The 19,034-nt window shown below is 25.8% G+C and overlaps 3 protein-coding genes across 3 annotated transcripts; all 3 read right to left on the bottom strand.

Annotated features, from left to right (window-relative positions):
- Positions 1-5,941: 5,941 nt before the first annotated feature.
- Positions 5,942-7,696, bottom strand: OCT59_016086 (uncharacterized protein). Its single transcript, XM_025314065.2, has one exon. The coding sequence runs from the start codon at positions 7,633-7,635 to the stop codon at positions 6,205-6,207; it is 1,431 nt and encodes a 476-aa protein (XP_025185972.1). The 5' UTR covers positions 7,636-7,696; the 3' UTR covers positions 5,942-6,204.
- Positions 7,697-13,622: 5,926 nt separating this feature from the next.
- OCT59_016085 (uncharacterized protein) lies at positions 13,623-13,991 on the bottom strand (the record flags this gene model as incomplete). The annotated part of the gene is made up of 1 exon (XM_066132237.1): positions 13,623-13,991. The coding sequence occupies one exon, from the start codon at positions 13,989-13,991 to the stop codon at positions 13,623-13,625; it is 369 nt and encodes a 122-aa protein (XP_066003243.1).
- Positions 13,992-18,334: 4,343 nt separating this feature from the next.
- Positions 18,335-18,821, bottom strand: OCT59_016084 (uncharacterized protein; the record flags this gene model as incomplete). Its single annotated transcript, XM_066132236.1, has 3 exons — positions 18,335-18,466; positions 18,550-18,651; positions 18,768-18,821. 3 exons carry the CDS (start codon positions 18,819-18,821, stop codon positions 18,335-18,337), a joined length of 288 nt encoding a protein of 95 aa, XP_066003242.1.
- Between the last annotated feature and the right edge of the window lie 213 nt (positions 18,822-19,034).

Raw genomic sequence — 19,034 nt, 5'->3', positions numbered from 1 at the left:
ATGTTAAAGTGCTGAAGTTGCCAAAGAGCCGGGACCTAAGAGGAAAGAAGAGATAGAATGATAGAACAAACGAAAAAAAAGACAAAGAGAAAAAAATGAAAAACGTACTTTAGAACCGAAGAGCCAAAATGCCGAAGAGCTGGGATCTAAGAGGAAAGAGAAGTTATAACAATAGAACGAACGAAAAAAAAGACAAAAAGAGAAAAAAATGAAAAAAAGTACCTTAGAACCTTAGAACCTTAGAACCTTAGAACCTTGGAACCTTGGAACCTTGGAACCAAAATATCAAGGCTGAAGAGCTGGAACCTATTGAACAAACATAAAAACAAAAATTAAACCCCTTGGTAAATTATATAATTTTTGCTTTTCTTACTTTTTTTGAGATGTGTTAAATGAGTTGGAAATTTTTTACATTATAGCTCCCCGTTACCCTTATGTACTTGAATTTGAACCATCTGTTATTGAAGTGTGTCATGTCTGAGAGGAAAGAATAGTCAGAAAGAACGGAAAAAAAGAGGCAAGAGAAAAAAAGATGAAAAAAAGATGCACCTTAGAACCGAAGAGCCGAAAATTGAAGAGCCAAAATGCCGAAGAGCTGGGACCTAAGAGAAAAAAAAAGAAAAAAAAAGGTAAAACGAAGCTAAAGAATGAAAAAAGAGAATGAAGGAGCACAAAAACAAGAGCAGATATTATATATATATATAATTATAATTTTACTTTATATATGTTTTTAAGTTTTAAATACTAACTGTTATGTAGTTAACAAGTGAATCCTAGTTTATTTAACAATAGTAAATATTATAAATATATTTCATTATTTATTATCGTTGAAATTTGTTATTTAGGCTTTTTATTTTCATTAATTATATTTTTTAATTTTTTACTTTATTTATATATACTGTAGTTATAGAATAACGAAATAATTGTTACGATATTTAATAAATTATTAAATTTTGTTCTGATATATAAAGATCAAAATTATTAAATAATTATATTATCATATGAACTTATTTAAAATTAATGACTTCATTCATCATAACATCAAGTACATCCGAAAATTATCTTTAGATGCAAGAATTCGTAGCTTTGTTATCTCACGTAAATTTACACAAATTTACGTAAGTTTTAAGTTTACATCAAAAAATTTTGTAAGTATTTCCGAACGATCCATGTTCTGAAAAAGACTAAATTTTGTTATGGATTTTGAGCCAAATTTAATAACCTATGCTAGAATTTGACCATGGCAAATTAACCAAGTGACCATACTGAATATCAACATTGTCACAAGAGACCAAATCTTTGTTGGAAGATGCTTTTACTGTAGAATGTATCTGAATAATGATCCATCCTATCATCAAGAAAAATTAATTCACAGATTTATTTTTTGTATTTTTTGTTCATTATCTCGAATCATGAAAATTAATTATATGAAGATAGACAGAAATATTCGAATAAAATTTCTTTCACAGGAACAAAAAATTCATAAAAATATTACCCTTCAGCCGCCGATGATCATTCTTATAAATATTAATGCGACACGACCAACACGTCCTTTTACCGTAGTTCATTTATAGCTTAATAAAATATCAGCATGATGAAAAAAGCATGATCCTATTTGGCTGTAGGATATAATTTATATTCATACTTCATTTAGAAATGCATCGGTAATATTTTAGGCAACTTTTTTGTTCTGGTTCCTATAGTATAATAGTCATGAATAAAGTAAAAAAAGCTTCTAAATGTATATAAACTATTTAAATAGTTAAAGTATAGTTAACATTGTTTCAGTAGAAGCTTGTCAACTGAAATGGAAAAGGCTGTACTGATAAGTATGTTTTGTATGATATTATATTTAAAAATAATTTATATTAAAATACTACATGAATTATAATTTGATATTAAACAATTATATAGACAACAAAATTATGGAAGCTTTTTTCAAACAATAATGAGGACACGAGGACAAATGTTAAATTAGCTTTTTAAATTAGTAGGTAATATATTTATTAAAAAATCTGAGTGATTTCAAAAATATTATGTATATTTAGGGTACTTGTAAAATTATTAAATAATAAACATGTGTGCTGTAAAACGACCAATCTTGAGATTCAATAGATAACTTCTAAAATTTCCCACCAGATTTTTCGATTATTAAACTCTAATACTACTTGGTACTATTTTAAGGTATTGAAGGTATGGAAGGCCAACAAGAGGAAATCCAGCTAGTAGAGAAACTTGAAAATGTTTCGACATTTTCCAGATAGAGTCACGTGATCAGACGGCCGGTCGACTGTCAGGAAACAGTCCATAAGGTAATTAGGGTTCATACTATTCATATTTCATTTCTCATTTTCATCAATTTTACAAAAAAAAAAATAAATATTTACTAGGTAACAGGAACTGTTGGAGTGTCCGAAGCATTATATTCTTCACATGACCATCTAAAAAAATATCACTAAAAAATGTATCACTAAAAAAATGCTTCACTAAAAAATGTATAGTTAAATGTATCACTGAAGTTAAAAAATGTATAGTTGAAAATTTTTGAATGCCAAACCATTTGAAGACTGACGCCGTATGACAAGAATATCAAGCAATGATGGATTTCGAGGGAGGTGCGTTGCAAACTCTAATACATCTTGTGAAGGCAATATACCAAAGCAATGGGAAATATCTGGGCAATTAACATTTCTTCTATTTCTGTTAATCCTTTTAATTCCTCTGGAACTTCGCCCAGGTCCATATTATTATCTGCAGAAAACTTTTTCAATGTATTGTTCCCTGTATTGTTCACCTTCCTGTTATCACTATGGCAGCGTCGACAATATTCTCCTTTTATAAGTTCAACGGATGGAAATCGTTCATTACATTTAAAGCAAAAAGTATGTTTAAGTTTATTCATCTCTGTTTGAAACTTATACAGAAGTTCTCGATCAGTTTCAGAAAGCTGCTGGTTGACGGCATCCCGATTCTGGTTTTCATTCTGTCTATTGATGTGGTCATTATTATTTTCTAAAACACCTCTCGTTCTTTTACTACTCTTTCATTTACGTTCTCTGCTCAGCCACGCGTCACGCTGATCTGGTGTTTCTGGTGACCTTTTCATTTGTTTATTTTCTCGATTTTTTGAATGGCGTATTTCATGATGTTCAACAGTTTCATTTTCTCTGGATTTACATTTACGAAGTGTTGACAGGTTTGTTATCTGTTCATTTGCTTTTTCTATTTATCGAATTGTTTAATTATTTTTTATGGATTATTTATTAATTTTTTTTTGAATGTACAATTTATAGACTGACACTTTAAAAGCAACGGTTTATTAGCAAAAGAGATATTAATTTTCAAATTTTTATTTATAATAGTTTTTTCTACATAAAAACCATAAAAACATTAGTTTAAAAAATTTATTATATATAGTACCATTATACTATATATTAAACTATTTAAACTATTTTATAATTAATAAATTATTTACGCGTTTATCTGTTACACTGATCCTAAAATTTCATTGGTTATATACGCGGCGTGACAGACGGACATTGCATGATATCGAGTTCAAACAGTATAGTCCTACGCTACGCTTCGGACAATTATCTGAAAAAGCGAAATAATTTTTTTCACTTTACTTTCTATTTTCCTTCAGGACTAGTTTTTTTATAAAAGTTAATAAAAAAGATACAATGTACGATGAGCACTTTTTTTTTTAATTATTACATTTGAAAGATTATAATATTTCGAATACAGAAAGAAAACAATTAATTCTTTATCAAAATATGGAACAATTTCATAAAATTACTGCCAATCTTGAATTATTTCAAAAAATGTTCTGATGTAATTTACTGTATATTTAATATTATGCATAACGTAACAACATATTTAAGTGTGGATTTGTAACAAAAATGGCACAGGTGATACAGAAAGTGAAATATTCAAGGCCAGTCTTGATGAAGTGCTTAGCCAATATGTAGATATTAATTGACAAGGATCAAAAGAACCAATGGAAAGAAGATTTATGGGAAGTGGCTGCTACATAATTAATGATTATGGGTCCAGAGAACCTTATTAGAGAAATTACACGAGGTCTAATTAACGAGAAATGGTGGCGTACATGTAAAATTAGAGGGCAATGCAAAGTGCTTAAAGATATATTTGATGTTTATTTGAAGAAGATTTAGATGCAGATATGGAATAGAAGGTGTGTGGAAAGATCGAATCAGAACGGCAATTAGGAATTTTAAAGGATCTCAAGAGAAAAAAGAAAAGGGTAGATGATGGATGGAGAAGGCAGAAGGAGAAGAAAAATCAGAAAATAAAAAAACAAGAAAAAAAGATAAAAAATATTAGAAAAATAAATTTAGAAGAAAATAAAAAGGATGACGTATTTAGATTAGGGATTCGCGATAGAAAATCATGGGGTAGTAAAGTAATTAGTAATTTAGTAAATACTTAGGATACATTAAATTTATTTTATCAGTTACATTAGTCGTTTTATTATATGAAGATTTTGGTATGGAGAAATTTAGTAGAATTAATTTTCAGCTAATTTTCAATGTATTTTTTTGTATTTATCATGTAACTTGTTCTACATTTACAGAAATAAAATATACGTTTATCAATTAAAAAAAAAAAAAATATTTGTATAGTAAAGTATATCAAATCTAATACTTGTTTAACATAACCCTCTCCCACTTTTTTTTTAATTTTTAGAATTTTCAACATATAATTTAGGTTAAAATTAGAAATTTCCTAATTAGGCCATAATTTTTTAAGTGTTCAATTAATAAATTGTAACGCTTAATTCTGGCCAAAATTAACAATAATTCTGGCCGCCTTTTTTGTTAAATTCCTCCCCGGTAAATTTTAATCTTGTTATATTAAACAATATAAACGATAATGGATTGGTGTGGCATTATCAAAATTATTCGGCTACTTTTCAAAGTAAAAATCTTGTCATTATCGTTATTCATTGATTTTATAATATATAAATTTATTAATTAATTCTGTCTTCAATGCCTCAAGGTACGCTGTCAAATTTTTTATAATATTGCAGAAAAATAAGAAAAATATTTTTTATATATTTTTCCAAGTACTTTGATCCGCTTGGAAATATTCTCCATTTTTTTCATAATGCTTGCCATTTTATAATATCCAAATTTGAATGCCCGAAACAGTAATAGTATTCCTGATTTTATAAATGCCTTTAGTTTACTTGACGCGTCATTTATTTATAAATAAAATGAAAATAGAGAAAGAAGCATAAGATAAAAAAAAATAAAAAATAAGACGGAAAGATAAAGTAAAAAAAAAGGTACGATAGGTAGAATAAAAAATTAGCGAGGAACAAGAAATATATAATAGTGCGGTGGGGCTAATGACATTTTTTATTATATTAATAGGGAGGCGCAGCGTATTTTATCTAAGAATATTTATTAATCTTAGAATGATTATTGTCTATGGAGTATAGTTATCTACTATTAATTATTTTAACATGAACAAGGCACCACCTCTACTACGTGATACTCAAAAGAAATAGATGTAGGTTAACCTAAAAAGCGAGCAATCGTAGCATCAAGAACGCTACAAATTATAAATTATCTTTTTAAAAAATAAAAAAATTCACATCATAATAAATTCAAATTTAATATCCTTTTTATTCCTATAATTTATATATTTTTATTATTCATAATTTTATATTTTTTTACTTTTTATTTCAAAAATTTTTAATTTGAGAAATAAAAAACCGATGATACGGTATTAAAGAAATTAAAAATAATCTGGAATTAATAAAATAATTTGTTAATAATCTAAGGCAAAATAAATTAAGATAAAAACAATTCATCTCTATGTTAAAAAATTATCAAGAAATGTTTATTCATAATTATTGTTAAAAAAGAATAAAATTTTATTAAAACAACTCTATATTTTTTTACGAATAAAGAAAAAAAAAGAAATTTATTATCTAATTAATATAGATTCTAACTTAAAAATTCGCTTAATATCTTAATATTTGCTTAATATCAGCTACAATTAAGGCGCTGAAAAAAAAAATAAGAAAAAAAAATACATATTTTTGAAAATGTTATTAAAAAATATATATATATACACCCCCATATATATAATATATATTTATATATATATATAAAATAGTATAAAAAGGATATAATAAATACATAATAATAAAATACACATATCATACAACATATCTTAAGTCCACTCAAATTCATCAAATCCAAATTCTGCAGGATCATAACTAAACGTTTTAATTATTCCCTCATTTTTATATTCATTAAATAATACTTTATGATTTTGAGTGAAATCCATTCTATAAAATATTTTTAATAAAATTGGTTTACTATCCTTTCGATTTCTCTTCCAATTATCGAAAAATGAACTAAAAGTACTTAAAAGAATATCGCCATTAAAAATAAATTTGAATTTATATAAACTAGCGGGCGCAGATCTCGTTAACGAATTAAATAAATCCACCCAATTAAAATTTTCTCTTGTAGAATTATTTAAAATCAAACCATCTAAATGTTGACAATTAATAAATAATTTTTCAAATTCCGCAATATCATCATTATTAATTGATAATTTAAGATATTGAAGTTTTAAACAATTTTCATAAATAGAACGAATTAAAGAATTATTATTCTCCCCAGGATATTTATCCTCTCTATCGTACATTGGAAATTGAATCGATATTTCCGTAAGATGACCTTTTGTATTTTTAATAAAATTTGCCAAAATTTTAGACGGAATATTTTGAGTTCTTAAAATTTTTAAATTTGGTGTAGAAGCGTTCACTAAATGATCCCAATTTGTGATGTGACGTGAATTAATTTCTAAACTTTTTAAATTCCCAAGATATGAAAGAATTTTTGTAACGGGTTCCCAACTAATTTTTAAATATTGAATATTATTTGCATGCTTAATTAAAGTATCTTCCAAAACCTTACAAAAAGAAACGTCCTTTTTTCCTAGATTACCACTTAAATAATTTAAATTTCTCTGAGATTCAATTAATTTAATAATTCCAGCATTATAATGTATCTGTGAAACATCGAATTCCAATTTTTTGATGGACCTACTTATCGTAGAAAATCCTTCCAATATCTCCTGACTTGTATTAGTACTACAATAAAGATATTCAAGTTCTGAAAAACATTGTTCGGCGCCCGTGATACGATGTATTTTATCTCCTAATTGATCCGGTAATGAAAGACTCGTAAATTTTGTGTTATTATTAATAAATAATTTCAATAATTCATCTTTTACAATCATACGCTTAAAAGGTTCAGCAATATGACTAGTATAAATTATTTGACTTAACCCGTTTAAGCATAAATTTCTACAAAAACTAATATAATTATACGTAAGTCTCTCACATGAATTCGTGAATAAATCAATTCCATTATTATATAATTCCATTTTTGATTTATCTGATAAATGTGAAACGATCACATTAAATAATGGTTGGTCTTTTTTTACGTATTTCCAAGGATTCTTCCATAAAATTAGAACGGCGATATCGCATAAAGTTTTATTAACCAAAAGACAAGAATAAAGTGAATTTCCATCTTCTTTTAATTCTTCAAGAATTAATATTAATACATCTTTATTGAGTCGTAACATTTTAATAAGAAAAAAATTTTTTTTTTTTTTGTAACGAATAAGGGAGAAGAAGAAGATTAAACAAAAAAAAAAAAAAAAAAAAATTCAGTAATTGATAAAATCATGCTGGTGACGGGCTGTGCAACATAAAAATGCATAAAGTTTCATATTTGTAATAACGCTGATCGGAATATGCAAAATCCCGTTCCGGGATGTGAATCATTGTAATAATAGAAGGGCTGCTGTGCAGTTTTACAAATCTAAAATTAATATTACCTTTAAATAAATGATAAGCATCAATCATCACTATTAAAAAAAATATTTTTAACAATATTTGGACATTTGGGCGGGCATTGAATTCCTTATCAAATTCTAAATACACAAACAAGTTTTAATTAATTAAATCAAATTTTTTTATCGTTATAACTTGTAACAAAAATCTACTAATAATTTAAAAATTTTAATTACCTTAAACGACTTCGTCTTATTAAACATTTTGAGAATTTTTTCTTAAAATCGCATGTTGTTTCACTGTATATTTCGAAAGGGCGTTATAATATATATTGACGATGCAAATAAGAATCTTAAAAGTAAAATGACCAAATTGAATTACTATATCAATTTAAGTTCTGAAAATGAAAAAATAACGTTACGTTCTGCTCAAAGCATTGATAAGTATTGTACTATATAATACAGTCTTAATTTTCTTAATACACATACATAAGAGTGAATAAAATCAAATAGAAGGACTTGGAGTTTTCGACACGAATTTCTAAAAACAATACGTGGATTCTTTTTAATGAGCGCTCAGTCTCGCATCAAAAATGATCATCATAATAATTCTTCAAGTATGAAAGAGGAATATCTTCTTATTTTATTTTGGATTTTTTTTTTTGCATTTAAAAAAAAAGTTTTTAATGTACAAAAGAGATGGTTAAATAATAATTATATTATAAGCGATAAGTGATGCATTTGTAATATATTTTTTACAAACTCCGTTGGCGTTCGAACAGTGTAACGTGTGTGACATTAAAAAGTATTTTCCGTCTTTATTTATCAAGTTTCGGTAATATAAAAAATTTTTCTTTGTTTTAATTGTTTAATTGATTTCTTTTCAATTTCTTTATTCGTTTTTAATAAAAAGAATTACATTATTTTTTTTTTCATACACAATTTTTATAAAAAAATTTCGATGACATGATTAACGATAAAAAAAATTATTTATAAGATGACGAATATCTCGAATTAATTATTACATAGTAATAGTTCCCGCGATTTTTTTCTTTTTTTTTTAAAAAAAAAAATTTGGAGTTTCAAATTTTGAAAATTTGACGAGGAGCCCCTGAATACTCTCTATCAAGAATCTTTGTCGCACAACTCTTTTATTTTGGTAAATTTTGGGCGACATCAAACAGAATGGTTTGTATTAAAATAGTAAGTAGTGTTACACGTTTGCATTGGTGTAATGTAGAACGTTTATACAATTTCCTTTTTTTAGGTATCACGTGTTAGCGGTGTTACAACTTTTATTTGTCGTACGTTTTATATACATTCATTTTAATGAGATAAAATCTCAGCTGAATAAAATTAGCAATGAAAAATTATCAAATTAAATTAATTAATTTTTTTTTTTTTTTTTATAAATTTGATAAAATTTATTAATTTTAAATTTTAATAATTTTAATAAAATTTAAAATTATACAAATTTTTTAAAAAATTAATCTTAACTACAAAAATGGTATCTTACAATAGATAAGGGTACGCCGAAATGTCCTAAAAGAAAGAAACAATCTCTTATCATCGTCGAAAATATTATCCTTATAATAGAACATACGGTATCTTATCTTCCTTGATAATGATAAAAAATACCTTATCTTCGTTAAAATGCCATTCTTATAATAGAAAAATCCCTTAAATTTTGTTAAAAAAATAAATATCATTCTTAAAATAAAACAAATAGCATTTGCCAAGATTCCGTAAATAAAAATGAGCTTAATACTAAAATGTTTCGTGCCCAAATAAAAGCCATTCATTCCCAAAATAAAAAATTGAAATGCAGCTCTTATCATTCTCACGGGTTCTTAGTATATTTCAAAAACTTTACCAGTTAAATCTTAGAAATGATTAACATTATGCATTAGTTTGAAAGATTTTGATCTACGCAAATATGTCAAGCTCTTATCAAAAATAAAATAGTTGAAAAATGAGAATAATTATTTAAAAGAATCGTCATACATATCTTAAAAAAAAATTATTTTTGAATTGTACGACAAATAATTTTATATATATACATTTATTTATTTAACTTAAAATGTCGTACATTTCTCATTATATGATGACCCCTAGTAGTGAAACATCGCACCGGAACATTGCTGTGATGATCCATAATTATTACGGTTAACAAATACCAAAATTTGATTTTATTCAAATTCCTGATATCGATTGGATATTTTAAATCATTACGAAATACATTATTTATTCTCAACCTTGGCTGATTATAGTTAATTATTTAGAATTAGCTTTTATTCAATATATCCTAAACTTTCTCTAAAAAGGCATGTCATTATTGAATAAAATTGATTGTTGAATTATACAATCATTTTTTTAAACTTTCTCCAAAAAGGAATGTCATTATTGAATAGGAATTGCACACAGATCTGTCGTGACAATCATTAATAATACGCTACTAACGCATTTTATTTTTCATTTCCATAAAATTTGTTAAAAAAAAAAATTTTTGACCGTGTCAAATATAAAATATATACTATTCTTTTTAATTATTCTTTTTAAAAAAAATTTATTATGGATTTTCACAAAATAATTTTAATAAGAATAAATGTTAAAAATTTTTAATATTCATCGATATTTGCTAAAATATATACATTTTTTTTTTTGGACATATTAATGTTTGAAAATATGTATTAAACATAAAAAAAACGACAATTTCCTTGAAACTTTGAAATATTGAAATTATGTTTTTAAATAACGATTTGAATTAGAAGAATCGTATTTGAATTTTTTTTCTCTCGTTCCTTAATATGATCATAACATTCATAAATTTTATTTTATGATATATTCAATTCGTTATTATAAACTACTACTATAAACGAAATTATGTTTATATTGATATTTTTATATATATATTTTTTTTTACGAATAAATAAAATTTAGAGAAAAATAATATCGACATTCTCCGATCCGGTTACACTAATAATCATGATTCATGGTAGCGGATATTATAAATTCGTGTCACTTTTTAAAGTATAATTTTTTTTTTGTTTTAAACGTTCTTCTTTCAAATTTTAATGCATATTTTTTTTACTTCTTAATCAAAAATGGTGCCACTCATTTTAAAGACGTACTTTTTATAATATTAGAAGAATTTAAAGGGGATAGGAATTCCCTTCATTCATGTCTTCTAGTTAATAAGACTTGGTGTGAAATTATCGTTCCAATTTTATGGAAAAATCCTTGGAAATATTTAGAAGAAGATAAGAAAGAGAAATCACAACTTAATGTAATAATTTCACATTTATCAAATGAGATAAAAGAAGATTTAATAAATAAAGGAATAAATATGTTGACAGGAATTAAACGAAAGCCTTTATTTAATTATATCAGTTTTTTGTAATTATTTAGATTTGTATAAATTAGAAAAGATAATTTATACAATAAATTATATTGAGGAATCAAAATTAAATATCATAAGAAATGAAATATTTAAATTGTTTATTAATAATAATATGAAATTCACTAATCTTTATATACCAGGACGATATACCTGGAGTTGAATATTGTCTTTCGGAACTTGAATATCTTAAATGTCATAATAATTCCGATCAAAATATATTTGAAGAATAAATAATTCAATTAAAAAATTGGAAATTAATATTGAACATTATAATAATATTGGAATAATTAATTAATTGAATCTCAAAAAAAATCTAAATGACGTTCATTTGATTTATATTATAAATGATGAATCATTTAATAATACAATTGAAGAATCTTTAATTAAACATGTAGATACTATTAAACATTTAAAAATAGGTAGAAAACGTAATACGATTATCTCGTAAATTTAGTAAGTTTGGAAATTAATCCAAGTATTGGAGTAATTTAGAAAATATTTCTTTTACCATTTTTAAAGATTCTTAAAACTCGATGGGTTCCATTTAATATTTTAGCGAATTTAATTGAAAATACAAAAGGTTACCTTATTGAAATTAGCCTTTATGATAAATATTATGAAGGTAATAATAAAAGATTAATTCAATCAATTTATCAAAAATGTATAAATCTTAAATATCTTAAATTTTCAATCAAGAATAATGATATTTTAGAATTTAATAAATTATTAATTATATGTCAAAAATTTAATTGGATTATTTATACATAATGCTTCTATAGAAGAATTAAATTGGGGTAAATTATTTGAAATTTTAACAGATTCATCACCTAATAGTTTATATTGAATTTTAATTATTATGTAATTAAATTAGAAACTTTAAATTATATATTCTTTGATAATTGGAAAGGTAGAAATCCTATGTTATTAGAACTTTCCATTAGATGGGTATAAAATTTAATTGAAAAATATAAATTAAATAATTAAATTTTATGATAAGGATTTATATGGATATTCTTTTAATGGATTCAAAAAGAAAATGATTAATCAACCTCTATCTGGAACGGCGCTGCCAAATTGTATAGTTCTTTTTATTTTTATCTAGTGCTATCTTTATTATTTTTTATTTATTATAAGTATTTGTTGTTTTTTTTTATTACATTTATTATCATTAAAAAACGCCTAGGTTTGTATAACTATTAAAAATCCATTTTTGTTTTTTTTTCTATTTATAGAAAACATTCCTATTTGATATTTTATTCATGCAATTTATATTACATACTTTCGTCAAAACACATTCTACATATTGCTGTAACACCTACATATTTAAGATCAACCGTACACTACATGCTTCAATAATTCAATTGTTTCATGTATACATGTATACAACTTCCGTTTTTTCGTGTCCAAATAGGTCAGAATGACAAAAGTTGTGTCACTTACTAAAACATACATGAATTAATATTATCCTAAGTTATATATTATTACGTGTTTTTTATTAATTCTCATTGACTAGAAATGGCGAGAGGTTTCGATTTTCATCTAGTTTTGGCTGTACAATTTTACTGCGACCAACCAAGTTACTTTGTAATTTCAAATTATAGTTAGTCACAAGAAGATATTCTGTTTAAAATGTCAGTCTGATGCAATTTTATTCAGAATTTCATAAGAAAAATTACAATTTTTCAGTCTTGTCAATATGACAAAGAATAGATTCGATGATTAATTTTTTGAATCATGTTTCACGTTGATATTTCAATGTGTCAGTCCAAGTTATACTATCTACAACAAAATTTTTTTTATTTAAGACCCCTCTCAATACATGTTAAACTTTATTTTTTTTTGAAACAAACAAATTTATTTTTCCACGCATTAAACTGAACAATTTATTTTGGGAAATCGACTTATTTATCCCGTGAAACGAAGAGATTCTCGAAAAAATGAGTTAACACTAAACGATTTATTTCTGGAGATCAATCTTATGAAGCAAAGAGATTCTTGAAATTCTTTCCTGCTGAGTCCACCGGTAACAAAGAAAATAACACCTCCTGAAGACTTAATAATACTTTAAACCTTATATTTTCAATATTATAAAATCTAATTAAAGGAATGGATTTCCATAATATTCTTTCAATCTTTGTAATATCATCTTTATTCCATTTGGTGAGATAAAATACAGTGAAAATCAATTAGATCTCAGCTAAATCATTTATCAAACACCTTTTAACTGGAATAATAATCAATAATAGTTATTATATTCATCTAATATTTAATCTATAGTTATCTTTATGACCAATATATGTAATCTTTTTAGAAAAAATTCTTCAATTTCTTTTTCAAGGATCTATTTTACCTCACTTTACACAAAGCTAAAAATATTTTAAACCTTATTATATTTATAGTCAGCTGTTACTATATCAGCAAATCTCCAAAAAAAATAATGAAAACCAATTACTAAGATAATAAATCCTTTAAACTTACTAGAATTTGATTTGGTTATTTTAACACATTCATCAAATACTTCCGAGCTAAAATAATTAATAGCTCTTCCCTTTGAAATTGTATTCATATATGGACTTAATTGATCAATTCTATTATTTAATATTTCACCTATAGTTGTTAGATTTATTTTTTTATCCTCTTCAACATCATTACAGTATACGTTTTCCGCATCACTGTCAGAATTAGCAATTATTGGTTCAGAATAGTATCTTATTTCATCCTCTATGATCTGAGAAGCAAATGACATGAAATCTTTCTGGAAGTTTCCATCGATTATATAACTTCTTATGTGATCCAAAATAGATAATGTTATATACTTTGTTTTGTACAAATCTGATGTACAATTCATAAAAAACATCACTTTTTAGATACTCCTATTTTTGACTAATATGAATATGGTCATTATAGAATCTACATTTAGATTTACCAGTTCATTTGAACCTAAATTATTTTTCTGATTTATATTAAGATCAACTAAAGAAATATATTTTAATTCAAAAATACAGAATTATCTGAACCTTTTGGCTTTTTGCCATTCATTACTAATAATGAGAGTTCTGGAATGCAATATGCTGAAGTAACATAAAAAGTACTATTAACAACTTGTTCATATATTTCACAAAATATAATAGCAAGGACATCCTAAATTAATTTAATCAATGGTTTTTATAACTCTAAAATTACCAATGGAAGTCTGGAATATGATATTTTAATAGTTTTCAACAATTGTTTGAAGAATAGAAAAAAATGAGTAACACTGAACGATTTATTTTTGGAGATTAATCTTGTGAAACAAAGAGATTCTTGAAATTCTTTGAAATTAATTCCTCCTTAATTGATCGATCTCCTAACAAAGAAAACAACACCTATATTTCTCATTAAAAATTTTTCATTTATTAAACACATTTTATATTTTGAAACTATGGATTTACTTAACCAAAGATCTTTCAATCACAAGCACTTTCTTTCTATAAATGGTTGTTACCTGAAGAACTTAAAAATACTTTAAACCTTATTTATATGTTCAATATTATAAAATCTAATTAAAGAGACGGATTTCCGTGATATTCTTTCAATCTTTCTAATATCATCTTTACTCCATATGGTGGGATAATAAAACATAATGAAAACCAATTAGATTTGATTTAGTTATTTTAATCCATTTATCAACTTTAACTGGAATAATAATCAATAATAGTTTTCCTTTTGAAATTATTATATTCATATATGTTCTCAATCCGTTATTTAATATTTAATTTATAGCTGTCTTTATGACTAATATATATAATCTTTTTAGCAAAATTCTTCATTTTCTTTTTCAAGGATCTATTTTACCTCACTTTACGCTAAGTTACCAAAAATATTTTAACCTTATTATATTTATGGTCAGTCAGTTGCTACTTTATCAGCAAATCTCCAAAAAATATTAATTACTAATAAGATAACAAATCCTTTTAACTTATTAGAATTTGATTTGGCTATTTTAACATGTTCATCAAATATTTGAGATACTTGAAAAGGAAAATATAGAATCTGTAAAGACCATACTCATATAAAAATAGCAGTTTCAAAGAAGTGTTATTTTTTATATGAATTGTACATCAGATTTGTTTCACAAAACAAAGGTTTTTTCTTCACATAAGAAGTTATATAATCAAATAACCTTCAAGAAAGATTTCATGTCCATGCTGAACCAATAATTGCTAATTCCAACAATGATAGAAAGCATAGATTTTGATGACGATGAAGAGGATAAAAAAACAAATCTAAAAATGAACTATAGGTGAAATACTAAATAATGGAAATTGATTAACTAAGTTCGTGTATAAATACAACATCAAAGGGAAGAGCCATTAACTATTTTAGCTCAGAAGTATCTTGTCTAGATTTTCCAGTCCACTTTTTTTCTGATTTATATTAAAATCAAATAAAGAAATATATTTTAATTCTAAGCTAATATTATTATTATTTTCTGTATTACTTAGAATAAAAATATCTGAATAATCTGAACCTTTTGGCTTTTGCCATTAATTACTGATGAGAGTTCCAGAATACAATATGCTACTATTAACAACCTGTTCATATATTTTACAAAATATAATAGCAATGACAAAATCCTTTTAATTTAACACCCTGAATTAAAATAATGAATTAAAATAATCAATAGTTTTAATTAATTAGTACCAATGGAAGTCTGGATATGATATTCAACAATTATTGTTTGAAGAATAGGCTTATTCACTAAAGATACTGTGAACTTGTTAGTGGAAATATTTTAGAATTTCGATGAAGAGTATAATATTACATTATTTAGTATTTCATTTGTATGTACTTATTTAGCTTATCACATTGCAATATTTAGCATTAATTAAAGAAAATATTCTAAGGGTTGAAAAGCGAAATTTTGACTATTTTGAAAATGTTTAATAGATGTCATAGGCAATATTGATTGCAAAAAAAATGATTAAATAATAATATTTATAGTAATAATAATAATAATATGATTTAATAAAAATAAAAAATGATAATTTAGGGTAAATTTTATTTTTTCACTATATTTGGTTTTATAAATACTTTATGTGATAGATAATCTAAATAATTCATACAAGATTTATAAATTTTTTTTTTGTAATGGCAAAAAAATATAGAAGCTATGATAAAATGAATAACATGAACTTGATGTCTGAAATTTTATTTGCATATTTTTGCAGTATCAAGTGTAAACTTTGTGTACAGCTAGCTCATAGTAAAAAAAATTTTCACCACCTAATCCCTATATTTATATTTCTGGGTCCTACTGGGCAATGATTTATAATGTGGTTTAATATTCAAAAAAATCTACTTCTGTTACCTCACTGTATCAATGAGAATATAAAAAAAACAATATTTTTTTTAATGTGAAATATATATAAAACTATAGGATAAAATATTTTTAAACATTCAATTTCATCGTTTCTTAAACAAAAACATTAAAAATTCATGTAAAAAGATGATTCAAATAATTTTTATATAAAAAAACAAAAAAAGTAGTAAAATACAGAAAAAAAAAATAATTTTCAATATAAAATATGTCTTTGGAAGGATATTTTTAGGTATTGAATTGATGATACACTAAAAAATAGAAATTCTGAGATTAAAATATTAAAAAGGTGATTCACATCATGAAAATTACAAGACAACCTCGCAAATCGGATTTTATCAATATTTTCGAAAACGGCAATGAGGCTTCTGGCGCAATATATGGTTCTGCAGTCGTCCGTTGAGTGATTTTTCATCTTACATATGTCACACTGTATTTCTTCTCGTGATCTATTTCTTGATCTTGATCTTTCATCAAAGCGTCTTTTGTGTCTAGGTTCTCTTTTTTCTGGTTTCCTTCATCAAATATCCATGTAAAGTAGTTGTTCTTAATTGTTATTTTTTCATTGATTGCTCTTGTTCTCTCGTTATGATTGTTAAATACGCATATTATTCTGTATGTGTCGTTTCGTTTAATTTGTTGAAGAATTCTGTGAATTTATATTATCTGGAATTTTTATTATTTCTGCTTTGATTTGTCACCCTCTTTCGTTGATGATGTTTTTAAGTATGGAGTCTGACTTTACTTGTGTGCTGTTGCCATCTAACTATTAATCCCCACGTGTTTATTTGGAGCACGTGACAAATATTTCCACTCTCATACACAATTCACCGCCATACTCTCAGCTTCTTGTCTTCCGAATGTTCCCATAATAGCGTTATTCAAATTATCTTTGTTATAATTTTTCTCGATATTTGTGAATGTTACGCTTTATTTCTGGTTTACACTGTCCATCCAGTAAAATGGTCTAAACTTACCCACTTTTTTTTTGATATTTTCATTGTTTAAGAAGTTATTTCTCTCGTGTTCCGTGAAGGACCAATGAATATTTGTTGATTGCCGTTGATTCATTTTCTTGCCTAAGTGATATTCATTATCATGTTTTTTTAAAAAAAATTAGCATCGCATCTTTATTTACGGATAAGTACGAAAGTACAGAACACGTATAAAAATATACATAGAGGTGACGTCGGACGACGAAAACCCTATAGCTATCCAGTCTATCTACAATAAATAAAGAAAACTATAAAAACACTAGACGCCATCCAATAATTAAAAAAAACTATTTAAACTAAAACTACTAATAATAGAACTAATAACCAATTACCTAAACTCTGCTCTTCCTCCCCTCGCCAACTATCTAGGGAATTTTCACGGACTTTTAGTGCAATGGTACGCCCATACCTACGCCTTCCTACAAAACCTAGAGACTGAGTAATTCGTGCGCTGAAGCCAAACCCCGAGGCTGATTCATGTTCGAACACCCGCCGAGGATGTTGACGATCCATTAATCTACAAGAGACAACCCTAAGCAAATGAGTCCAGCCGAAATAAATCCACAGGTCCGAATGAATATTCAATTATCTCTCTGTGTTTATATAATCTATAATCGATTGATCCATTTTGATTGTACTTCTGATGGTTCCTGTATAGTACTTGAGTGCCTTAGCTCCTTTTGGTCTATGGTTTGAAATGTTTATACCACGCATGCATCTTCTAAATATTCCATTTCAGTTTTCAGTGTCTTGTTCTATGTTATTTTGTTTTAACATATTTTCCTTTTTCGTTTTATTTTGCATTCCATAGTTTTGATTGGTATTCTCATCATTTTCAGCAGCGCCGTTTTCCTCACATCCTCCATTCTATTAGATAGATTACGATATCTATTATCAATATATTGTTCGTTTAAAGTATCGTTGGATGTGAAACTATCGCTCATGCTCACTTCACTGTAGCTCGAAGATGCTTGTTTATTTTCTATCCATCGTCGGTCTGTATCATATTGTTCGTATATACCTTTTTCTTCTGCTGTTAGGTATTCTTGGGACTACTATACTGTAATATTCTTTATTTCTATACGCTAGTTCCCTTGTTTTTGGGTAATAAAATTCATGACTTCTTGTTTGAACAACCTTCTCTGTTTATTTGATTTTGTATGATTACCGTTTCTTTTGCCTGAAAAATTCGTTGAGCTGCTTTTCTTGTATTTCGAGGCATTTGGTTATTAAGCTTCCAAGTATTTTATTCGTGTTAGGACATTCTGCGATAGCTCTATTTTTGTCATTTATTTGAACCCCACATTTTCTAGTATTTGTCGGAGTTCTTCGTCGCTTCTATTTCCATATCCTTCGAGCTGCTGAAGTCTTATTTAGACAGTATTATCACATTTTTATTTATGATTACAAGTTGAACTTTTTTTTTAAATAAGGA

This window comes from Rhizophagus irregularis, chromosome 24 (genome assembly GCF_026210795.1).
Source record: "Rhizophagus irregularis chromosome 24, complete sequence".
NCBI classification, from domain to species: domain Eukaryota; kingdom Fungi; phylum Glomeromycota; class Glomeromycetes; order Glomerales; family Glomeraceae; genus Rhizophagus; species Rhizophagus irregularis.
Note: the sequence above shows the minus strand (reverse complement) of the source record. Positions and strands in the feature narration are given on the sequence as shown.

Excerpts from the sequence above, each read along its gene's own strand:
- OCT59_016086 (XM_025314065.2), bottom strand. The coding sequence starts at position 7,635 with ATGTTACGACTCAATAAAGATGTATTAATATTAATTCTTGAAGAATTA.